Consider the following 26,128-nt stretch of genomic DNA (forward strand, 5'->3'; position numbering starts at 1 on the left):
TCCAATGCATCACAGGTATTTACTGGTTACTTGGCAACCAAATATTTCAACACTGACACCAGAGGAAATGTCTATGGCCAACTACGATTGGTCGCTTTAGTAATTAGTTCTGCATGGGATGGTCTCTTAGTATCTCTGGTAGAGAAAGAACTTAAAAAGACGCTTAATCCAAAACTCAATCCCAGGCGCCTATTTGAGCAGCTCCCAAGATGGGAACTTCATCCTCAAGGCGTGTTTATGTACTTCCTTCTTGCATTGAACAAAGATGTGTCTTCCTACAGGCCTTGCACATTGGCTCTGTTCTTTATGTAGACATAGTGTACTTCTTCTTCACTGTGCCAACTCTGAATATTTGCACAGGGCTATCATGTTTTCACTGCATCTTTCTTTCTCCAGAGAGCATATCCAGCTCATTCACTCATTCCCAGTTTGCATATACTCATTGCTTCCCCTTCCCGAAGAATGACACCACAGCATTTCATACTGGCATCAACTGGGACTGGTTGTTGTTTAGTTTATGGTCACAGTTAATGATGTATAGGGTGTTGTACTGATGGACATTGCAATCCAAATTGACACAGGAATAAGAAGTCAGGGGTGGGGCAGGCGCTTGATCTATTTTTATCCTGACTTGGAAAATGCTATCTATGAGTTAACAAAGTTTTGTGCCTTATTTGAACCTTATAAGACAAATGGAAACTTCCAGTAAGACCTTCAGGGATACATAATAGATTTATGCAACATAAGAACTCTTTCAAAGTATGTGATGAGATCATTCAAAGTAAGGTTTTCTAAATTTGGTCATGCATCTGAATCACTGGGGAGTGTCTAAAAATACAGATTCCTGGGATACATCCCTGGGCCTGCTTAGTAGGTGCCTCCAGAAGTCCCTACAGGAATTACATTTGGGACCACTGACATGGGGTAGACTACATGTAGAGCAGTCTTTCCTCTCAGCTAAATTCCACCTGCACCATGAAACTTTCATGTGACAGTTTTTGGATGCCTTTTGCAATGGACACATTTATCTCTTTTTTCATATTTTATTTTTATTAATGTTTATTAATTGTACAGAGTGAGGGGCTTCATTGTTGTATTCCATATATGCATACAATTTAGTTTGATCAAAGCCTCTTCCACTAATAATTAGTACCAAATAGTATGATATCTAATTGTTATTTTTTGCATGGTTATGTCTCCCTACTTAGTCTGTAAAACTCTACAGACAAGAATTAAATGTTAAATTCCCATATCTCTCCCAAGGCATATGGCACAATATTGAACACAGCCATTGATTGGTTAGCGAGGGATGCTGGAAGCAGAGTGAGGAAAAACCAAAGGGGAGGCTTAGCTGGAATTGTTTAAGATTAGGAAAGTGTTTTTCTTTTGAATGAAGTTTCTTGTGCATTGTGCTGTTGCCTGCCACCAGAGGTAAGTGACAGAGTTGACCAGGCAGTTTGATCATTGGGGATTCTAGATAGTAATGCACAGGCATTATATCAATGTGACCAGAAGGATTACTAATTTCTGTGTTCCTAGCTCATAGGAAACACCAGAGGCAAGGAATTTCTGTCTCTTTTAGTGCTATTCTATCACCTGACACAGGGAGGGTCAGAACATACACGTTAGGCCCCTATAAAAGTTCAAAATAAGGACTGAGAGATCCCTTACATTGTTATATAGACTGTAAGAGTGATTATAGTGAGTTCAGGATTAATAATGATTATGTGATCATTATTACAAAAATTCAAGATCAATTTCAATTTTAAAAATTAAATTCAAGCAAATGATGCTTACATGAAATACAAACAGATACAAAAAGTGATCTCTTTGGTATCAGATGAGGCCTTACTGGTTTCATCTATTCAGAGATTCTTCAAGCGTGGTTTCTGTTTTGCCTTAATTTCTCCCTCTGTGACTGATGTCATTGCTTCATCCACTGGACAGCAAGTTCCATGAGAACAAGGTTCCTGTCTCTTGTTCAGGTACCAGATATAGCGCTTGGCACTTGTAGTGGCAAAATGACTCTTCACTCAATAACTAAATGAATACAGATATTTTAAGTTCTCTAGAATGTGAAATTTTCTTTCACCTTGGCTTCCTGTATCATTCAGAACACAGTGGACCGGCTAGAAATCTTCATTAAGAATTTTGTGATCCCAATATTTTCCAGCTATCACAGCTTCTGTTAACAGTCGGGTGCCCAATGGGAATGGAAGAGAGGCTCTGTGAATTAGCGTCTCGAATGAGGGCTGTGACTGATTAATTTTAGATCCTGAGCATCTGGGTCAGGCCTGAGTTTCATGGCAGGTGTGGAAATAATCTCTTTGGTGTCATTAATGGTTTTCCTAAGGGCTCAGAGCACTGGAAATATTCCTTCATGTGAGATTTGAGAAGTGAGCTGGATAGACATTTAATAGAAACTTATATATACCATCTTCTACTTTTCACCAAGTAAGGTTTCATATTAAAATTGATTAATGTATCTTAAGCAGCCACACCAATCTTTTAGTCAAAAATTAGACACAATATTTTTAAGAGTAAGGGATACACCAATAAGATGATAATAATTTAAATGAACCAGTTGTAAAGTCTGAATGTTCCCATTTTGTTTTGCTGCAACTAGATTAAGGTTGCTAAGATGTTTTCTTTTTCTTCTTCCCCTGAAACTATCTCATCTCCTACAGGGCTTAACATTTGGTGTGGGTATACCACCTCAACTCATAACAAAATGGTCTCATCAGTCACATTCCTAAAATGCTGGTTGGTCAGGCAGCATGGCTTAGGTCAAGTTTGACTGCAAATAAATATGTCAACATCTCTTCACTTCCCAAATCCAAAGGTCAGGGCTCAGGGGGAAGATTTGTCCTCAGAATATCCATTTTATTCTTGGTCATGACAGTGCTGAGAAGGAGTACTGCACACTGGAATATAATCTTTGAGCTGGAAGAAATTGAGTCAAACCAAGTGGAAAGAATATGCTATTTAGTATTAGTGGGGTCAGCTCATGGGACAATTGTGAAACAGGTGAAGTTCATTGTTGGTGTAGCCCCTGCAGAGCAGCCTGGTCTCCACAGCCCCAGGATGGTGCCCCTTGCCAGGGAAGAGACCTTGGCATTGTCAGATAGCTTCCTGAGGCTTCTTGAGGACGTGACTCTGTACACTGAAATAAAATCATTCCAAGTCTCAAGGTGGGAGGTCTTCCCTCTTGTCAAATGGAAATTAGCTTATTTGATGGATTAAGCTGTCTTACTGGCTGAGAGAGAAACAGAGAAATTTCTAGAGTTCTGTTAGGTAACATGTAGATCAACAATGACCTTCTTATGACAAGACCTTTCTAGTGAATGACTCAAAGGACAGAGACTGACAGTGTAGATTTCAGTTCAAGTAGTATAGATGGGCAGATACGTACTTTTGAATTTTATTAATATTTGATGAGAAGAGTAGAAAGCTGACATGGAGTTGTCCACTTATACTGAGTAAGGACATCAAGAAAAAAGAACAAAACTCATCAAAGATAATCACTTTGCAAAAGAAAGGATTATTATAATTGGAAAAAGAAAAAAGAAACAATCTCAGAATAAAAATAACCTTTAAATTGAATGAATTTACCTTCACAGGAAAAACATATTTCAATGTCCTTATTTTATATCAGACTAGGGAAAATTTTATCAGACACCAGCATCGGTCTGTGGCCAAGCTTTTGGAAACTGTTGAGTTATTCACAATGGCTCAAGAAGCTACTGCATGAATTTTTATAGTTTTTAGCTGATGCTTGTGGTCAGTCTCCATGTGATCTGACCTGCCTATCAGGACAACTATAGACATGAATATGACCCATAAATAGCTTTTGAGTTGTAAACCAAAGAACGTTATTTGTACAAAGTCTGTAATGCTGATATTTTTCTGTCTGTGAATTAATGGGAGGAACTGAATAATGGGTAGTCAGAAAAGTGACCTGAATCTTATTGGTACAGTTACAGCCAACAACTCAAGAATTTAGTTTAAGAATTTAAGAAAGACTTAAGAATATACTTACTCATATGTGAATAAGATTGAGCACCCAATAATATCCAGGTACTGGGAACAAGAAGGAGGCCTGCCTCACAGCTATACAGCCTAGTTAAGGACATAGATACTGGAAAGGACACAGATAAGTAACACTATTTTAACTGATAAGTTCTCAAAGTACTTTTGTGGGTAGATTTGTGACATTTAAGTAAAGATCAGACTAAAGTGAAGAACTGAGGCTTATAGTTACCTGGATTGCAGGGTTTGGGAAAAGCTAGGACAAAGGCCCTGTAATGCAAACAGGCCCATGTGACTGCAGCCCAGTGGTAAGGGGACAGTGGTCAGTGTATGGAGCCAGACATACAGCAGGGGCTAGATCATATATGACCTTAAGGGTCTTTGGATTTCATGAGTGAGATGGAAAGCTATTGGAAGGTTTGAGCAAGAGAGTGGCACACTGTGACTTACGATTTGAAAGGGTTACAGAAAAAGCGTAGGGTCTGGCCATAGCAAAAGTTTCTATGGCTATTATGATAGACCATTGAGACCCCTTCATAGTTCTGGTAGAAGTGATGAAACTGTTCCAATTTAGGATGTATATGAAGACAGAGAGAAATGGACTTAACGATGGATTGGAGATGGCAGTAAATGGTACGAGAAGAATCAAGCCAGACTTCAAAATGCTTGATTCAATTAATGCAATGGATGGTACCCTCCACTGAGAATGAGAACAGAAAGGAGGAAGTCGTCAGGGGACATACTGAACTGGAAATGTCACTTAAACATCCAAGCAGAGGTATCAGGTAAACAACATCATACCTAAGTCTAGAGTGAAGGGGAGGAATCAGGGCTGGAGATAGAAAGCAAGAACTTCTCAGCAGACAGAAAATGTGTTCTGGTCACTGCATCTGACAAGGACATTTGGGGAGTTGAGTTTTCTGTTAGGCACTCCAGCAAGTTGAAGGGTTTCAAGGCAAGAACATGCTTGGTAAGAGAATGGCAAGGTGTCCACAATGGATATGAAGAGATGCAAAAATGTTGAAGGACTGGGCTTGGGGAGACACCAGTATCTGCAGTGAGGAGGAGGAGGGGTCTGGGGAAGGGATGCTGAGAAGGCGTCATCGGTGAGGTACAGCAAAAACCAGAGGAGAGGGAATTACTGAAGTTGTGAATAGAGTCTTTGAGAGATAGCAACAAATTCACTCAGCCCTCTGTGGAAGGAGTGTTGAGTAGCATGTCGCCCGATCAAAATTTGACTTGTTTATTTCAGAAGTTAAATGTGGCAGTTACTGGCTGAGTGTCGCCTGTGGATATGTTTTGTCTGGACTCCAAGGTTTAAGATTATTCAAATGGATTGCCAAGATTAGGAAGTTGGAAAACTTCATATCGAAATTCAGATTCCTGTTTCTTCTTGCAAACCACCTGGACCATCACAAGGTCGCAACAGCTGTCCATTCTTGGGTGACAGCTGCCATCTTCAGAGGGGTGATGTGCTGATTTTCTGCTGTTTCCAGCAATTTCTTAGTCTCCCCAACACTGATTGCTGGGGGGCTAATTGATACTGCATTTCTGGTTCCTTTTCAGTTTGCACCTCTAGTTAAAGATGGAATGAGTAAATAAATGAACACATCCCTTGGTGCCCAGGGCAGGTCATTCCAGGACCTCCTCAGACACTAAATTCCTTAGCTGTTCCAGCTCCTTAAAGAAAGTGGTATAGTGTTTGGATCTAATTTATACACATCCACTAACAAATCATCTCTGGCTTACTTATAATACTTAATACTATGTAAATGTTTTGTGTGTGGCTGTTATTGTTTAGGGAATAACAAAGAAAAAAGATCTCCACGTGTTCTGTATAGAAGCAATTTTTTTTTAGTTATTTTCAATCTGTGCTTGGTTGAGTCTTGGATGGAGAACTTACAGGCATGGAGAGCCAGCTGTATTTATTGGTGAGGCACCTGGAGCCCAGAGCCCAGATTCAGACTCCCCAAAACCTTTACTTCCTATTTTGTCATTGTATATTTAGAATAATCCTAACACATGGCCAGGTATGGTGACACATGCCTATACTCTCAGTTACTTGGGACACGGAGATGGGTGGATCGTGGCCCAAGGCTAACCCCAGGCACAAAGGTGAGATCCTAACCAAAAAATAACTAAAGCCAAAAAGAGCAGCTGTTTAGTAAGTGCAAGGCACTGAGTTCAAACCCCAGTACCACCAAAAAAACCAACAAAAATCCTAAAGTTAAAAAAAAGTTTCAGTAAAAGAGAAAGGGTACTGACAAAATGCTATTTCTACTTTTAGAAAAAAATGAATATTAAACAAATTCTTTAATATGACAAATGTTTCTCCTCAATCATTATTGAGAAATACATTCACAGAAGTGGTATACAGACTAACAAAAGTTAGCATCACAACCCAAGGCACAGTGACTAATAAACAAATGTAATTATTAAAAAATGTAATTAAAATTAGTATTGTACTTCATCAGTTTTTAGGTGTCACTTTTCTCCATGAGTTCTTTTTACTTATTATTACAAGTTTGAATCACAGAAAGCTGAAATGGAAGAATACCAGATCATCATAACTTCTACTCAGTCCCAAAGACTGGAGGGATTTCTTCCTCATGTCCCTTGCATTTGAATTAGACCACAGTGCTTGTTTCGGGTGTGTTTCAGGTTTGTATGTTATTGTTATGAGTTGAAATGTGTTCTCCCAAAATATTCATTGACTTCTTACTGCTGTTCCTCAGACTCTACTTGGGAAGAGGGTTGTTGCAGATGTAATTCATCAAGATGAGGTCATACAAAAGAAAGGTGAGCCCTTAACCTGGTATAACTGGTGCCTTTATAAGGATAAATTTAGATGCAGACTCAAACGGAGGGAGTTTGATGGGAAGAGAGATACACAGGAAGATACCATCTGAGGAGGAGGTACAGACTTCTTGGCTTGTGATGCTACCACAAGCCAAGGAATGTCAGCAGCCGCTAGAAGCTGGCAGAAGCAAGGAAGGATCCCTGTATGTAGGCTTCAAAGTGTATGGGCAAATAAATGGTCCTGCTTACACCTTGATTTGAGAGGTTTAGTCTCTAAAACTGTGGAAGAATACATTTCTGTTGTTTTGAGTTACATAGTTTGTGGTAGACAGTCCTAGGAAACTAATACAGAGATTACCCGGTCTAACTCTCAATTTTAAACAGACTAGAATGTAGGCATCTTACTGTGGGGTGGGGGTGGGGACCCTCCAGGAGAGCAATCCTACATGTTCACATGTTCTGTGCCTTAGCAAGACATCTGGTTCAAAGGCAGCCCAGGCTGGCCTTGAACTCATGACCCTCCTGCCTCTGACTAATATGTACCTGGAATACAGATGTGTACCACCATGCCCGGCCCCAAAACCATACAATTATAAACCCTCCAGTCTTTGGGACTGAGTAGAAGTTATGATGATCTGGTCCTGTCTGACCAGACAGATGGTCCTGTCTGAAGGGCTTGAATCGTACCTGATAAGCACTCTATGCCTTTCAAGAAAATTTGTTGGCATCTCTAGTACGTGAGACACTGTTCTAGGCCCGTGGTCACCAGTGGCATGCCAACGGACATGACCACAGCCACGTGCAGCTTCTGTTCTAGTAGACTAGAGGAAGGAGACACATAAAAAGCCCCCAAACAAAAGCCAATAAACAGCTAAGTACCTAAAACAGAGGTGCTGGTATCAGGAAAAACTGAAAGGTGAAGTGAGGAGGAGGAACAGGAGGGACCCCAGCAATGGTGGAGTTATTCTTGGTTAAGGCTGGCAGAAAGGCTTCCTTAGTAAGTTGACTCTTTTTTTTTTTTAATCAAAAGCCTAAAGGAAATGAGGGGCCAAGCTGCTCACACGACTGAGGCAACTTGAGCAAAGACCAAGAATAAACCCCTGAAAGTGAAGCCTGCTGGCCACACAGAAGGGTCAGCAATGACTCGGGTGGCAGGAGTGGACTGGGTGAAGGACAGCAGGAGAAATGCAGTCAGCAATGTAAGGGTGGGAAGCAGACCTACCCAGGCCTACCCAGCCTTGTGAACATTGGTCTCTGTATGAGACAGGAAGCTTCTGGAAGACACTGAACAGAGAATAGGCATCAGCTAACTGAGGTGGTTAAACAATCACACTGTCTTTCTTTGAACTAATTGATTTTCACTCCAGGTACTGGGATTTGAACTCAAGGCTTTCACTTGCTCTTTCACTTGATCCATATCTCTAGTCCTTTTGACTTTAGTTATTCTTCAGGTACTCTCACATTCCCCCACCCCACGCCGGAACTGTACCTAGATCTTCCTAGCTCTGCCTTAGGAGTAGCTGGGATTATAGGTGTGAGCCACCATGCCAAGTGGAACTACCTTTTTTTTTTTTTGGCGGTACTGGTGTTTGAACTCAGACATTTGTGTTTGCTAGGCAAGTGCTCTACTGCTTGAGCTATACCTCAAGTCCTAATTTTTATTAAGAAAGGTTATACCTAAATTTCTAAAACTTATCTAAACAATTTCCCCAAATACTCTAAGAATATTTTCAACCAAAATTAGCAATGTGATTTTTTTTTTCAAAAATTGCCTTTTTTAAAAGCTGAATTCAAACATTTAGGTGAATAAATACTAAGAACAGTGATAAACACTGAAGCCCTCACTTTCAATAAGCATTGAAGTACATTCATGTATTTTTTTTTCCAAATGTTTCCATTTGCAAAAGAACCCAGATTAATTCCTATCAGTTACAAGAAAAAGAATCTGACAAGATAAAACTCACATATCTTAACTGGGAGGGAAATCGTTTTATGTATCAGAGAGGCCTCGGAGATGGAGTTAACTTGGTCAAAGCCTTTGAGGCAGGGGAGTTCGTTGCTCATGAAACAATTTGTGCTTTGTCAAGTTAACATAACTTGTGGAACACAGTGTTTTACAATATAACTGTGCCTTCTGTAGTATTCAAGGGATGCCTAGGGTTCAAGATCATACTAGAATTTTCTAAACAAAGTCAGCAGCTCCTGTGTGCTTCAGATAAAGAAGGTGACAGTTGGGAACAATGAACAAATGGCACTGCAAGAACTTTGCTAAATCTTCTAAAACATCTTGTTTAAAAGGATTTTTATATGTTCAATTCTCCTTTCAAAAATCTCTGCAAATTTCTTTCCGATTGCTCACAAATTTGTTGTAGTATGTACTTAATAGAAACTTTACCTTCATATACAAATAACTTATAACAAGAAAAAAAAGCTCATGATTAAGTTGTCACTGTGTTGACAAGCCAACATAGATCCCTCTTGCAGTTCTCAGTATCAAGAAATACCCCAGAGTAGAGCTGGGGTTGTAGTCCAGTGATTCAGTGCTTATCTAGCATGTGAGGCCCTGGGTTCAATCCCCAATACTGCAATACCGCAATAAGTAAATAAATACCCCACAGCGTTTGCAGAAAATATCTTGAATTAAATAACAACAAAAACAATGCCTGCCTCAGATCTTGTTTCTTAAAATGTCATGACTATTTGTAGGACTGAAGTTATTATCACTCACACAGTTGATTCTGAGTTTGGAGATATGAAGGGTTGGACACACATCTTCCCTTTCAAGTCAGTCATCAGAATCAATGAGTACACTGGGATATTTTATTTTGAAGGGCGAGATCAACACCATCCCTTCCTGGCATGCTCATCCCTGGGTTACATGTGTGGGAGATGGTGGGTCCTTGGGGCAACCTTACAAAGTAGGAATTATTATAGCAGTTTTATCTGGGAGGTGACTGAAGTCAAGGAGATAAGCTACACAAGTTATGACTGCATCATTCTGGCTCAGCGAGGGTCTATCATGTCTGTCTGACCTCTGAGCGCTTGCCTAGTCTCCTTTACAGGCTGGCTCCACTGAGCAACACTGTCCCTTTGAATATAAGGGGGAACATTCCTTACCCAGAGTGCTTGGGAACAGAAGTATTTCAGATTTGGGATATATTTTCAAATACTGGAACATTTGCATCTCCATAATCAGATATCCTGAAGATAGGACCCAAGTCTAAACACAAAATTCATTTATGTTTGATATATTCCTTATACACAGACTGAGAGAAACATTCTGTGGTATTAAATGATTTTTTAAATGTTTTCACTGCAACTCATCCCAAGAGATCAAGTGTGAAGTTTTCTACTTGTGCGATTATGTTAGTGACCAAAAATTTTCGGATTTTGGAGCATTTTGGATTTTTGGATTAGGAATGTCCAATCTGTATTAAATGAAATAAAGTTTAAAAGCTTCACAATTGTCAAGTTATTATTCTCGGCCTCTCTAACTAGTCCTGTTGTAAGTACTGTTAATCCTAAAAACAAAGTGATTTATCTATCTATTCAATTTCATTTCAGTCTAATCTAATTCACCTCCATGACAAAAAGTGCATAAATAGAGGTAGCTTATAGCATGCATAATGTATCCAATTTGTTAAATTTTTACCTTTAAAAGGCCTCTGTTAGGCTATAAAAGAATTCTCCTGCTTTTAGTGTATACATAAATTTGCCTTTAAAAGACACATACGTATGTGGTTGAAATTTTATAAGAGTTATACAATTTGACTTACAAGTCTTTTAAGACATAATTTTTGATATAAGATGGTATCCTTCCGAAAGACACCCAGTCCCTCCACTACCCAAGAGCAGGCTAAGGTCTGTAAACTCGTAACACAGGATTTTCAAATAACACACACACACACACACACACACACACACACAAGAGCACGAGTAAACCTTTTCTTAACTGCTTGAAAATCGTATTTAGTCTTGTAGAAATTTAAATAAAGTGTCTTAAATGCTGAGAACGGTATCATATGCCCTTGGGACAGCCCGAGACAAGTCGTACCTCATAGCACCATCATTTTAGGACTAAATAAACCCCAAAGCACTCTGGGTTAAATCCTTCCACTTCTTTCAACTAGATCTTGTATTGAATTCACCCATTTCTTCAAGCCCTAATTCTACCAAATCAGTATAAGACTGGGGTGTCCTGGCCTTCACAACCATTTCTTCCATCAGCTGGAATCCAGCTCTGTCCTCTGAATTCACACAGTCAGGCATGTGTCTTTCTTCTTGCACGGTACCTATTTGCTGATGTGTGTATTTTCCAACCAGACATGAGCTCATCAACGGTCTATCTGCATCACAATCACTTCTTTCCTTATGTAACCGATAGGCAGAAGGTTCCTGAATACCCAGTACTGCATGTGTACTTAATAATTTCTGATAGCAATAACCAAGTTTTAAAAGAGAATGAAAGTTCAATTAAGAAACATTTTTGGAAGCTTTTGGTCAAGAAAGAAAGGCATAAGAATAAACCTTCTTCAAGAAGTCAGGCAGAGTGACTGGCACATGGAAGTGACACCTTCCATTTCTTCATCTTTGTATAACCTCTAGAAGATCAAATGTTAATACAATATTTATCTTCAGTTGTCACAAGCCTGACTTTGATTTAAAACTCCTGGGTACATGAATGTCATGGCAGACCAGAAATACACCATCCTGTATTTTTCATTTAAATATAGATGTGTAAAAAATTCATATATGCCCGATATGAACAAATTTGAGTGAAAATCTCCCAAAAGTCACGACAAACAAGAAAACCAAATCTGCAAGCAAAGCATAGTATTTGCAAGTCAGTGAAAAATAGCACGTAAATGACACACAAGACACATTCTCTTACCTTCAGGGAATCAAAGCAGGCAATTACTCTTCCGTTTTCAACCTGGCAACTTTTAGGGGGGTGAGCAAATTTGCATTCTTCGTCGGAGCGTGAGCAAGTTCCCCTCTGAAACTGTCTGCAGACTTCTAATGTCAGCCACTTTGTATCTCTGACTGGGGCAACGTTCAAAGCCATGATGAGAACGTACTTGGGATGCTGTCAGTTTTGGTTAAGTGATGAAATCAATCCAAGTTTTAGTGATTCCAAAATTACTGCTGTGAAAACTCCCACATGTAAGTCCAAAGGTAAGTGAGAAGTTGGTTAATGAAGTCCAATCCAGGAAACAGAGAAATGAGAGAATTTATCGTCAAGCGGTCACTCATCAATCAATATGGCCCACTTGAAGACTGTGGGCTGCAAGACAAGCCCACTCAGGGTCATCTCTGGCTTTCAGTGTCCCAGTCTCTTTACCGTTTTGTAGCTATAGCTCTTTTTAATAAAGTGACTTCAATATCATGGTACTTCTTGAGAGAATATTTCGTGATGACCTCACAGCTATGGATAACGCTAGAAAAATAAGCCTCTCAGATGTTCATATTTTAGCAGGATTTTCTTTCCTTCTTCCTTTGTAAATTCTGAAATTAAACAATTGGCAAAGTCAAACAACTGAGGTGTCTTCATCCGTTCACAAGGTCAAGGTAAAGTGTATTTGACTGAAAAAAAACAAAACAAAAACAAAGATGTGAACAGAGAAAAGAGCTCCCGTGCTGCAAAAGTGACTTTGCACAGATGCTTTCAAATCGTGTACCTGCTCAACACAACGAAACATCAACTTACACTTGAACGATCTACTTAGGTCTTATCTAGAATTTGCAAAAGTGCAGGTTAGAGCTTTGAGTATAATGAGGAAAGTCATGCATTGAAAAAGAAAAAGGAATACGCAGTTGAAATCGTACTGCAGAGTGATCTAGGCAGCAGTCCAAGAGTTAGGAGTGACTCAACAGATGAGTGTGACGGACACAATAATTAGACCTCTGAAACAATTCAATCTAATGCGATTAATGGACAAAACAGTGTATTAGAACTGTGGTTCTCAATTAATTTCACGTTTAGGCCATCGATTTTTATTGTTGGGGATGCAATAAACAATTATTTGGGATGTGTCGCTCCTATTCACTGAAGATGCTGTCATTTTGGATGAAATATGGCTCCTTAGTCTTCATGTTCTTTCTAGTTCACAGAGATCTGAACCTTGAGGGTGAGTAAGCAGTCTTCCTGTACACACACACTGTCTGGTCTAACTACTGTCTCTCTCTCTCCTTACTACTTGCTTCGTGTTAGCTTTCCCTTGAAAAGTGTTTGCCTCACTTGTTTAGATTGAGGACAATTCCTTGTAGTTTTCTGTTCTATTAGGACCTCAAGAAATGTTTACTGATCAATTTAATTGATGACTAAAGGAATGAGTTTAGCTGAGCTCAATTTAGTGGGATTTTTGGTTTTGGGGGACAGCACTGGGGTAGTAGTAGACGGGTAGACAGGTGCTCTACCACTTGAGCCATACTCCTAGCCCTCAGTTTAGTTTAATTGTGACATAATATAAAAATACTCTCTTGTATGGAATGCTGGAATTAAAACACATGTCTACAACAAAAAACATAATTTAGTTCAGATTTTAAAGTCAGCACATTTCATGAGTTTTAATTTTTCAAGGATTATGTGATCAGTAAAACATTAAAAATTTAGCAGTAGTAAGGTAAGCATTAACAAAGGATTATAGTATAGAAGTTAATCAGATGCAGGAACTATACACCACAGAAGCTGGTTTGCACATTTCCTTACCCCCACTGTCCTAAGAACAGAGCTAAAAGAACTTACTAAAGTTTGGAAGTAGATTACAGTCATGCTGAACACAGACCATCAAAGACCATAAGACAGTGGTCCCCTAATATTAAAGTGGAGCTGAAAAAGCCCTGTGGCCTAGTGAGGTCTTAGTCACTGTAACTGTGTATCACAGAGCATTTGTTTGTGGAACGTGTTTGTGTGATGCTGGTGTAAGCAAACTCACTGCACTGCTAGGAGCATAAAATATAGCACTGTAATTATGTACAGTCGTTTCATTAAACTTAGGTGATAATAATGACAGTTATTGCTTTCTGTATTTACTAGATTATTTGAGTGTACTCATTCTACTTAAAAACATGCTAATTATATACCAGTATGCTGTGTTACATCAACAGCCTCAACTAGCTTGTGTTTAGTATGTCTTTTGATTGCATCAAGAGGCCACACTGAGTGATTGACCTTGACCACCTAGGCTTGTACAAGTACAACCTATGGTGTTTGCACAACGATGAAATCACCTGCTGACACGATTACAGGAAGGTACCCATCAAGAGATGCATGACTGTATTTTAAAATAGTGCACACTAAATAAATTCACAGAGTAATAACTCTTACATGGGCTGCAGTGTGAAAAAGTGGTCCCCAAATAGACTACATTTAGTTAACTCTTGGGCAAACCAAATCAGACAAACTTCCTTGTAATCAGGATTTTCCTGGTCTTGCATGTGCTACAGTGTCTCTGACAGAGAAGGGACCACAATGGTGTCATTCAAGCTTATCCCATCATGGAACATTTAGCAAGCCTCCTCACGGGACTGGTAGGAAACACTACTCCATTCCCATAATTCTTTCACTTGTTTGGAAGAGTGTTTGCACAAGTTATAGATGTGTATGCATTTAAGGAAATTGGCAACGTTGAAAACTGACACATATCTAACTTCAATTATAAAATATTTGAGCAAGCCAGGCAGGCTCCCGCTTGTCTGCTTGGCAGCCTGAGTTCACAGCAGCACATCAGCTCGCTTCAGTTAGGGGAGCTTCAGAAGATGAGTTTAATAACCAAATTTACTCTGGGTCAGGTTTCATAGACTGGCCTGGACCTGCATTCCTTATTACCTCTACTCCCACCTACAAGCCAGTGGAGAACAAAGGAAGCATGGAAAAGAAGGAAGGGAGAAACGAGGGCCAACAAAGTGCTTCTGTCTGTGTCACAGCAGATAGGGTACTAATGACAAGAGGACTTCAGATGATGGGCTGAACATGTTTAGTTCACATTTGCAAAATATATGAAGTCCCCAATCCTAGGTAAGTTATAGGACAAACAAAGATGAAGTACACGCTTATCCTGTGGGAAAAAATCATGCACAGATTTGCATTTCTGCACAGAGCACAAGAACACTCAGGTGTTCCTAAAAGCCATGCAGAGTCAAGGCTTTCCAGGCAGTCTGGGTGATGGTGTGTTCCTTGGTTTCTGCCTTGAAAGAAGAGATATCTCCCCCTAGAGAAAGAGATTCCTATCTCTACTTACAATAAAAAACCAACCCAGAATTCAGATGGTCAGGCCCTAATAGGACAAACTTGCTTTTTAAAATATTATTTGACAACTAAAAGCAGTAGTGTATTTTTGTCAAATGTAACTTAATGTTTTAACATGTATTTACACTGCTATGATAAGCTAGTTAACATATACATCACTTACAGATTTATCATCTTTTGTGATGAGAACACTTAAAATCTACTCTCAGTCATTTTCAATATAATGTCCTGTTATCAACTATGATCACTATGTCCTAAAATAAATCTCTTGAACTTATTCATGCTGTCTGAGATTTTGGATCTTTTGACTAACATCTCCCAATTCCCCCAGCCCCAGCCTCTTGTTAGCACCATTCCACTCTCTTGAGCTCATTTTTTTAGATTCCATCCATATATAAATCTTTAATATAAACTTGCTTTTAAGAGCAGGAGTAGTAGCTGGGCTTAATGGAGCACACCTGTTATAATCCTAGGACTGGGGAGACTGAGGCAGGATTTTGAGTTTGAGGCAAGCAAGCTTTCTGATGAGTCACCTGTAAATCAAAGGCATTGTAGAAGGAGCGTGTGTCCCCTCTCTCTCTCTTTCTCTCTCATACACACACTGCTATCATAACCTCTCTTGCATCTACTCTTTCTCCCATTTTGTTCTCTCTTTCTAGACTAAAAGTTGTATAGCAAGTTGTCAAAGGCGCTGCATTCTTGGACTGTCACAAGAGGGTACAAGCAGGCAGTTACAGGAACGAGGAAGAGAGAGCTGACTTGAATTAGGTTGGGGTGAGCAATGTTGACAGCCAAGGATGGAGAAGACCAAATTTTAACATGGTATCAACAGTCAGGGCTAAAATATGCTAACACAGAGTTAAGTAAATGCTGGTCTACAAGACTGCTAGTTCCTGGAGACAAGGGTGAAGTGTTAGGCTGTGCTGTTCAGTACAGGAGCCACCTACATATGGCTATATGGCTAGTGTGACTAAGTCACTGCACTTTGAGTCTTCATTCTTCATTGATTTCAATTCAATTTAAAACTGACTTTCACTTCAGTTACTGGGAGACTTTCAAGTATTATCAGACCAACTTGAGGATATGGATCTGCTTTTTCAATGGTAAATTTTATGAAACCTAAACACAGATCAAGTATTTCCAATGGAAATTTAGCATCCAATGTGCTTTAAATGTAAATATACACTGAATCTGAAGACTTGATATGAAAAATTGGTATCTTATTAATATTATTTCATATTTAATTTATGGCAAATTGGTAACATTTTAATATACTAGGTTAACTCTTACTACAGTTAATCTCATCTGCTTCTTTTCACCACTAGAAAATTCAGAATTATATATGTGGCTTATATTTCTGTTGAAAGTGTTACCTTGGGCTTCTGCATATCTTCTATCAGTCAATCTAGAATTTTCTGGAGTGGTAGAAAGTACCTGGTCCTAAGAACCAGCTTCTAGCCTTCATTTTGCCAAGGTTCCTGGTCACTTATTGGTAAGTCAACTGAGCTGAGATCTACCTTCTTCATCTGTAAGCTGTTGATCACGGTCCCTTCTACATTCACACAGATGCTACCACGAATGGCTGATGGTTGAGAGATATAGGACTTTGTAAACGGTAGCGTCTCAATACAAGGGGGATCAAAAGAGCTGCTCTCTAAATATTTGTTGATGAAATCCACTCTTAGACTCTGCCTCCTCTGCAATAGTTTTGTATGGATGGCCAGGGTTAGGTCTGAGGGCAGCTGCCCTGCTATGGATTCTGAGAGCAGGGCTGTGTTTTGAAGATCAAAGACCTGACTGCACAGGGTACCTGGGTCCCTTATCTACAACAACCTCCAGGTTCTTATTCTGTAGCCCAAAAGAACCAGAGAGGTTTCCCAGTGTGACACTGTAAACTCTCAGGACAGACTGTTTCCTGCCTCCATCTTCTGCTAAACCGGAAGTGGATGGAGCACAACCAGGACCCCAGCAGTCACTGGTGGGAATCATGGTCCCAACACTCTTGTCTCAGGAGTTTGAACCTACTTCTGTTGAGGCTACAGTTTCCATTCTTGCTGGCTGGAAGAATGTGAGAAAGGGGTCATGTTTTCAAGCTCACTTTTCCTGAGTAGCACTTCTGTCTGTCTGGAAAAGCCACATTTTCCCTGATTCCCAAAGAGGTCCGAGATATGCCAGTATTAACCCTATTTTGTGCAAGGAACTATTTACCTTCCCTGGAAATTTCTGGGCTGCACTGGAAAGCAAGATCTCTGCTCACATTATTTCCAGTTCTTTCTGTTTAAGTCTCTCACTGACTTGCTGTGCGTCCATTTTTCTCACTTCTTTTAAAATTTTAATATGCATTATGGTGCATGTTTGTGATTTACAGCTTAATGTTTTGCATACACACAGAGTAAAATGGCTATTGTAGTGAAGCAGGGTAACGTAAGTTACCATCTCCCAAAGCCCCCTGTTCTGTGACAAAAGCAGCTAAATTTCCTATTATGACACGATTTCCCTAATTTTAGTCCCCAGATGTACTCAGCTCTAATTTTTCATCCTTCACATCTGCTTCTTTGTATCCATTGGCCTGTATTCCTCACTTCCTTTAGACTTCTGATTCAGGGTTATTGCCAACACCCCAACCATCCCATCCTAATCAGTCCCTTCCCCGCTGTGCAGAACCTAAGCGAGACGTGGGCATTCAGAAACCTCCCGACCTCCAAAGCCCTTCATGGAAGAGATGAACTGACCTTGAGGTCTGGTTGGGTTACATCCGGCTGGCCTCCCCCTCCTGCGTCCTGAAACCTCACTCCATTCTCTGCCTGCCTTCAGTCCCCTTTGAGGACCTCTCTTAGAGCCCACCTCTTAGTGCTGCCTGTTAATTAAGGAGGTGTTTAAGCAGATGCCATTATTACTTAATTCACAAGAACTGTAAATACTGATTTATCCAACTCCCCCACCCCCGGGGTGTAAATTCCTACAGGGTTTGCTCTGTGTATATAATACTCGCCGGCTATTATTTTGAATCCCCAGAGTTCAGCTCAGTGTCTGGTCTGTAGAAAATTCTCCATAAATGTTTGTTGAATAAACTCCTGATCCTCCTCCAAAGAACATTTGCATTTTAATGTGGACCAAATTCTAAGCCAAAGGAATGATGATCAGAATAGGAAATTTCACTGTTAGTTGTAGGAACATTCCAGCAGTTACCTCTGGACCTGCATCCTCCTGCCAAGTAGGTTGGAGTTGGGGACCTGCCCCAAGGATGTATGAATTAAGCCTTAAAACCCAGAATTCTCAGCCCAGTAATTCTCAAAGTACAGTACTTGAGCGGGTACAAGCGGCAGCCCCTGGGTGCTTTTTCGAAATGCAGATCTATGTTCTCATCCTAGACATCCTACATCAGCAACACAGGGAGTGGGACCCAGCAACCTATTTTAAAAAACCCTTCAGGGGCAACCAACCCACAAGTTTGAGAACCACTGCACTCATCATTCCATGCCATGCTGCTCTATACCAGGCATCCTGATCGATGCTTAAGGAATAAGGGTGACGGCTCTGAGTCACCTGGTGGGTTTTTAGTTCACTGACTCTCAGAGTGACAATTGCAGGAGGGCTGGCCTGGGAGTCTGTGTGTTTCATTAATAAAAACAAAACAAGGGCCAGGCACAGTGACTCATACCTGTAATCCCAGCTACTCTGGGAGGCATAGGTAAGAGGATCAGGGTCCAAGACCAGCCCCAGGCAAAAACAGGAGACCCTATCTGAAAAATAATCTAAATGAAAAAAGACCAGAGGCATAGTTCAAGTGGTAGAGCACCTACCTGGCGAGTGTGAGGCCAGATAGTGACAGACAGATAGCTAGCTAGCTAGCTAGCTAGAGAACCAAACTAGATTAACTGAAAACACCTGTGAGATTTGTCCCAGGAAAGTACTTCCATGAAGATGAGAAAACAGTCTAACCCTGTATTTTCCCTCAGAATGAGACAGGCCTTAGGAGGGAGGGTTGGCTTCCTCTGTGAAGTACCCATCTTCTCTAGCCAGGGAGCTACACAGATCTCCCAGGCTCACCACCTGACTGTCCTTAAAGACCAGATCCAAGTTCAAGGATAAAGAAACAACATTCTGTAGTATTTTCCTGAAATGCCAAAGGCCTTTTCATTCAACTGTATTTAGGGTCTTTACTTACACGACACTTCATTTTTTTCAAAACTTATTTAAAACTCTTCTACGTGTTAGATTTTCAGAAAGCTGTGACTTTTGACTATAAGAGAATTTGGGGCTCGGGTTCTTTGACAGTCTCTGAATTATGCAGCTGATGAGTTTGGATCCCTGGGCCTTTAGCTCTGCAAGGGAAGGCGGTGACCTCCCTGGGTTCCACACCCTCAGACAAGCCCAGGCCAAGGACCCAAGTTTCTCTGCCACACCAATGCTTAGTGTATAGTTGGTACAGTTTTGCTGGGGAAAAATACATCAATCATGTTCTATCTTGAGGCTGAGACCGATCAAAATTGAAGACTGCCATAAGGGAGATAGCTCTGCACAGAGAGCATGAGCTCTTGAGCTTACCTTTGGTCATCTGTAGAACTTTAGCTGTCTGCCAGACAGGGCCTCCTAGGGAGCTGATTAAAGGATCTTTGCAAAACAAACCGGTTTCTGAGTCAGACAGTCAAGGACTCATTATCCATTAAGTAATTTATAGGCTTCCTTTAATTTTATTTTGCATAAACTTAATTACAATCAAGAACACTTGTCTCATTGGCTGTTGTGTTTCTCAGTTTTAGAATCTTTGGGTTTCCTATTTTTAATATTTAAATTCTTTGAAATGCATCTTTAAAAAAAACAATGTTTCCTTCCTGCGAGTGGCCTGACGTTTGAGCATCCTACCTTTATTTCTGGAGCCTGATTTTAAAATAGCTCTTAATGTGCTCTGTGCACTGATCGATGACTTGGCCAAGTCCTGAACTGATCACGTGCAGATGCCAGGCCAGGAGAGTCGCCAGCGGAAGCACTGGGACTGAGAGCCACTTGACCTGCAGGAATGGGGTGTGATTCTGCCCTGTAGTCACAGCCGTGGAGAAGAGGCTCCTAAAGGAGCCTCCCTCAGGAACCTCAGTGCGTCAAGAAAAACACAGAGTGATGGAGAATGCAATGCAAAAGAAAAAGCGAGGGGAGCAGAAATGGTATCTTTCTAAGCCGGGTGTTGTGTCACACACCCGTGATTGCGTCACTCCTCTGAAGGTAGAAGCAGGAGAATCACGAATTTGAGGCCAGCCTGGGCTACCTAGAGAGTTCAAGGACAGCATAAACTATACGGGGTTGAAGAACCAAGGGCCAGGGATGTAGGTCAGTGGTAGCGCACTTACCTAGCCACGTGCAAGGTCTTGGATTTGATCCCCAGCACTGCAATGTTGTTCTTTGTAGGTCCTTTTCAATTGGTTTCTTTTTAATTTATATAAAATGGTGATTTAAATGCTCTGCTTGGTTGAGGGATAAAACCCAACTTTTCTACTCTGGATTCCAGTTCTTCCTCTATCTTTGAATAGTTGTGCGGCACCTAAGTTCTCAGGGCTGCAGTTTTCTTGTTTGTGATGAAAAGGATGGTCCCGCCCAAGCCATAAATATGGGTACTGTAACCAGAATACATTGCTAATGTGTTACAAGTACTCTGTCTACAGTATCTAACCAATGGTACCCACAGCACTTCTTCAAGGACAGTGCCATCAAGTTCTATTATTATTTCAAATTTTTTGAACAGTCTTAGTGAGTATAATAGAATTTTTTTCAAGAATGCAATTAAAGCAGAACTTTTTTTTTTGTGGTACTGGGATATGAACTCAGGGCCTACACCTTCAGTCATTCCACAAGCCCTTTTTTTGTGAAGGGTATTTCGACATAGGGTTTCATGAACTGTTTGTCCCTGGCTTTGAACTCTGCCTCCTGAGTAGCTAGGCTTACAGGTGTGAGCCGCCAGTGCTCAGTGGGACTGTTCTTTTACTTGTTATGAAATTCAAAAGTCAGCCTCATCAGTCAAATCTGTGGCAGTCTGTCCACACAGAGACACACAAATCACAGGTGGAAAGAACTTTTACCCATTAGAAGTTATAATTTTCACCAAAGTCAGTGATGCATAAGTAAAAAGAAATCGAAAAGCTCTTTCTACAAAGGTAGGTACAATCCAATCCATGAAGAGCTTTCTAGAATGTGAGTTGCACAAATCTGTGACAGCCTCTTGTAAAACCAGCTCAAAACATTTGTGCTGAGTAGGGAAAGAGTCATGTGGGAATGATGTACTGTTTCACATGGTACTTGGTTCACTCAAGCTTACTTTTCAACACATTTCTGTACTGAAATAAAACAGGGGCATCCAAGGCCACACAATGGGTCAGAAAGGTCAATATTCCCAACAAAGGTAATAAAAGGAAAGATTTCCAAGTAAAATTTTTTCTCATTTATTTTATCTTTTAAAATTTTTTATTAGCATACTACAAAGGGTTTTCACTGTGATATTTATGACATGTATATATTACACTTTGATCTAACTCACACCATCTACATTACTCATGTATTTTATACCTTAAAGTTGCAAGGGAAAAACTCATAAAATCTCGGGCTCATTTTAATATGTGAAAAGTTCCAATCTATTTTCATAGCTGATTCCAGGAATGTGCAGAGACAGAAATCCCATCTTTAATTAGAAAAGAGAAGATTTCTAAATATACTCCTGAAACCACAGCCAGAGAGAATATGCTCAGCACATACTTGTATTCAAATTATGTTTTTTCACTTTGTCTGTGTTTTCTATCCAAGCGCTTACAATTTGGTCAGGAGGCACTGGGATTAGAAGAAAAGCAAATGTTCTAGATAACATTTAAGATGGACCCAGCACTATGGTGTCCTAAAAACCCATGTCTGCAGCCAAACAGGACCACACAGATAAGCAGCAGGATGAGACCCGGCCCTGTGTTCCCCAAAATCTCTGCTGGAACTCCCATTTCCTTCCCTGGCCAACACTGCCTCCCACTGACCTTTGTCCCTTCCTCTCTCTGGAAAGCAGTCTAATGGCCATTCCATCTGCCTGAACATCTACAAATGCCAAGGCTTTTACATTATTGGCCACATTTTTTATCATATGACTTTATCACCAAATGAAAGAAATAAATAGTGTTGCCAACAGACACAATTAAAAAAAAATCAATGTATCATCATAACTGTAAACAATTAAGATCCCACAGGAAAACAAGTCTGCAAGATGAATACTGCATATTTTAAGGGTTCAATGCTTAGGCACAAGCGTATCGTAGTACAGTATGGGATGTTCATTGCCTGCATGGACAAGACACTGTTGTACGGATGACAGACACAGGCACAGACTCACCCAGGCATGACCAGTGATGTGGTTTTTTAGAGCCCAGCCATTCCTGTTGAAGGTCCTAAATGTTAAAGAACAGTCTTGCTTCAGTCTACACCGTTTTGCATTCTGGAAAAATTCAGTATACTGACACTATTCAGGAATGAAAAAGTAAAATTAAATCTTGCTGCAAATAGGTAAGTAGAGTTAAGCTCTTTGACTCCCACCATTATGAATGGACTTTCTTGGGGGGGGGGGACAGTACTGGGGTTTGAACTCAGGGCCTTTGCGTTTGCTAGGCAGATGCTCTACCACTTGAGCCACAGCCCCCAACTGTTTTTGCTTTAGGTATTTTTTGAAAGGGTCTCCCACTTATGCCTGGATCAGCCTGGGCTGCTATTTACACTTCTCATGTAGTTGGGATAACAGTCACCTGACACCACGTTCATCCTTTTCTTGGTTAAGGTACAGGTTGGTGGGGAAGTCTAGAACTTTTTGCCTAGGCGGGCCTCAAATGGAGAGATCCTCCTGACCTCTGCCTCCTGAGTAGCTGGTTTTACATTTGTGAGCTATTGTACCCAGCTTGAATTGATTTTTTAAAGTCCATGACTATCCAGCAGAACACCCAAAGTCATTAGACCCACAGACTTGCTCTCCACTGAGGCAGATGTATCCAATGCAAAATGCCAAAATCCTTTACTCCTGCTCACTGAGTTCCAAGGCTGCTCCCTGACTTTTCATGGCACTCCTTTGGGGTGGGATGGTCTTCACTGAGAACAGTGGGGCTCTTGGGCTGTCTAAGTGGACTTGTGTGTCCACTTAATGATCATAGAAGACACTGAGTAATCCTGGGAGGACACAGACAGGACCTCAATGGGAGAAAAGACTCTCTGGAAGCCTTACCTGGGATGCATTTGACCTGAAAGAGCTTATGGGCAGGGGGGATTGGTTACAGGCGTTAGCATTGCTCAAAGAGGAAAGGAAGAGTCCAGGCAAAAATTATACTGCAACGGTGGGGAGGGAAGGAGGAGGGCACTTCCAGACAAGGAATGATACAAACTCATTTATAAAGGCTAATCTCTGGAGAGTGAGAACAAGAAGAACAGGAAAGAGACTAGTCAAAAAGAAATTCAAGCTCAGCATGATGGCTCACATCTGTAATCTCAGCTACTCAGGAGGCAGACATCAGGAGGATTGTGGTTCAAGGCTAGGCCAGACAAAAGATTATTGAGACCCTGTCTCAAGGGAAACAAAGACCGGAATGTCAAGTAGCCTAGAAGTGCTCTTCATTTTGAAGTGGATGGCTGTGTTTTTGTCTCCACCTACTCTTGACTGGATCAGGGCAGAAGAAGGAAGATGGCCGTTTCCAAAGTCGAGGCCTTGGAGATGAGACGGCTTGCAATAACAGAAGTTCTGAGGAGAGTTCACATGCAGGTGAGCACAGCCGACGGGATGGGTGGCAGGGCTGCTGTCTCCTGGGTGGAGCCTGCATGTGTTATCATGTGACTCCAGAAATAGCTCCACGTGTGCACGTGTGTGTGAGTGTGCACACAGCAGGTAGCAGTGGTGAGCAGTGTCAGAAGTGGGCATGGCTGGTGACCCCCACTAAGAGGGGCTCAGCACTTCATCATATCACATGTGCTCAGCAGACAAGTGAAGAGCCAGCACATCCCTGTATGGGAGTCACTGCAATGCAGTAAGAAACACACATGGGTGTCAACAAGAGAGAAAGCAAGAGCTGGACTGTGTTGGAGGAAGAAGAGTGGTCACAATCCCTCACCCTGGTGCTAGCATTTTTTTTTTTTTTGGTGGGACCTAGGTTTGAATTCAGAACTTTGTACTTGCAAAGCAGGCATTCTACCACTTAAGCCACACTTCCAGTCCATTTTGCTCTGGTGATTTTGGAGATGGGGTCTTGTGAGCTATTTGCCCAGGCTGGTCTAGAATCTTGATCCTCCTGATCTCAGCTTCCCAAATACCTTGGATTACAGATAAGAGCCACCTGTGTGGGACTCAGGGTTAGCATCTTTAATGACCAGATAAGGCCCGGGTAAAGCTCAGAACAAACATTTTCCAAGAAGCATTTGACATAGGTTTTTTAGGTGAAAGGTAACCAGGACAAGAGCAAGCATAGAGTATATCGATGTTAATTGGAGGAGGAGGAGAGTAGCGTGTCTGAAAATGAGGGAGGTAGGGAAGAGAGCTGGAGCACAGGCTGTGCAGCTGTGAAATCCACCAGGCTGCACTTCAGCTTCTTCCTTGTGTCATTCTATGGCTTGAGACAGTGATGGCTCCCACATCTGTATTCACTCTATTCTCCTACTTCTTCTTCTGTCCCTCCCTTCCTCTCTCTGATACCCTACATCAGGCTCACTGGCAAACTCCACCACCTCTGCCTTCCTACTACATACAGAACCTGGTCACCTCTCATCATCCCTGCACTGCACCACCATCACCCAAGCCATCTTTACCTCTCCTGGCTCTGGCAATGGTTCCTTCTTAGTCAATCTAAGAAACCAACCGGAACCCCTGCAGTCTCTCTCAAGTTATCCCCAGGGAGCATTGTAAATGTAGTCAGATCATCTCACCTTCCTACCCAGGAACCTCCAATAGCTGGCCACCTCATGGGTGTGAAAGTCCAGATCTTACGCTGACTTCTGTGGTGGGCCTCACACCTTCTCTGTCCATCTCTCCACTTCACTCCTCTCCAGTCATTCTGACCTTCAGTTGGTCCTTGGGCAGTCAGGCATATCCTGCCTTTGAGCTTTGATCTCCCTGTTCTCCCTCCTGGGAACTCTCCTTTCTTGGAGAGTCAAACACTGGATGTCGGCCTACAGGGAGGTCATTCCTGATGTCATATTGCATCAGTCCTACCTCCTCACACTGGATCACCCTTTTTTATTTCCCTCCAAAGTCCTTAGCATTATTTGACACTCACAAAGTTACTTGCCAATCTGTTCATTTTCTCCCCCAACCAGAACAGAATGTCTGGGAGAACGTGGTCTGACAATGACCTTGACATTTAGAGTAACACCTAACTTTGGGACAGAGTGAGCAATCAACAAACACTTGCTGAATGAGTGAGTGGATGAATGGACAAAGGACTGAATATGCTAGAGAGCTCACAGCTTGCCCCTGCCCTTCTGGTCCACTTTATTCCATCTTCACGATGTGACTTGAAATGTTCAGTGCCGTTGTTGTTCTTGCTATTAATTCAGCTCTCTGGGACTTCAACTGCTGAGCTTTGAACGGGAGGGGGCCAGCACTTTCTAAACCCATCTCTTTCCTTAAAGTTCTGAGACTGAGCAGTGATTGGCAAGGCTGATTTAAGGAGAAGTGTATTTTTAGGACCTCTTCTGGAAATCTTATCAGCTCGGTTGGGTTTGGCCTAGATTTGTTACAGCGGGCCCTTTGAGCTGTGGAATCTAAAAGGGACACCTACGCTGGAGGAGGAGACCTGAGCTCCAGTGTGCAGACTCAGGGGGGCAGCGCAGAGGTGGTCCAGGAAGGGAGGAGGGGAGGGGGGGTACCGGTACAGTCAGCATTTGGGGAAGGCCCAGGATGAAGAAAACTGAGGACTGTGTTTGGGTGCTTGGGCCCCAGCTGCATGAAGGACACAGTCCAGGGACCTGGCATGCCACAGGTGGAATTCTTCTTCATATGGTCTCTTTCACTAGCACAGCATGGCAAACGCTGCTGTGTGCCAGGACCTCATCAGCACC

General features: G+C 41.4%; 1 protein-coding gene across 11 annotated transcripts in view; it reads right to left on the bottom strand.

Annotated features, from left to right (window-relative positions):
• Mbnl2 (muscleblind like splicing regulator 2) overlaps nucleotides 1–26,128 on the bottom strand; it is a 144,232-nt gene that overhangs the window by 84,889 nt on the left and 33,215 nt on the right. For 10 of the 11 annotated variants that reach the window (XM_074043113.1, XM_074043114.1, XM_020163633.2 and 7 more), the window contains exon 2: nucleotides 11,720–12,411. In XM_074043113.1, the coding sequence (XP_073899214.1) occupies nucleotides 11,720–11,893 (174 nt within the window). In that variant the 5' untranslated portion in view covers nucleotides 11,894–12,411. The remainder of the gene's footprint in view (nucleotides 1–11,719; nucleotides 12,412–26,128) is intronic. The other variant, XM_074043107.1, reaches the window with a different exon arrangement.

The sequence above is a fragment of the Castor canadensis genome, chromosome 10 (assembly GCF_047511655.1).
Source record: "Castor canadensis chromosome 10, mCasCan1.hap1v2, whole genome shotgun sequence".
NCBI lineage: Eukaryota > Metazoa > Chordata > Mammalia > Rodentia > Castoridae > Castor > Castor canadensis.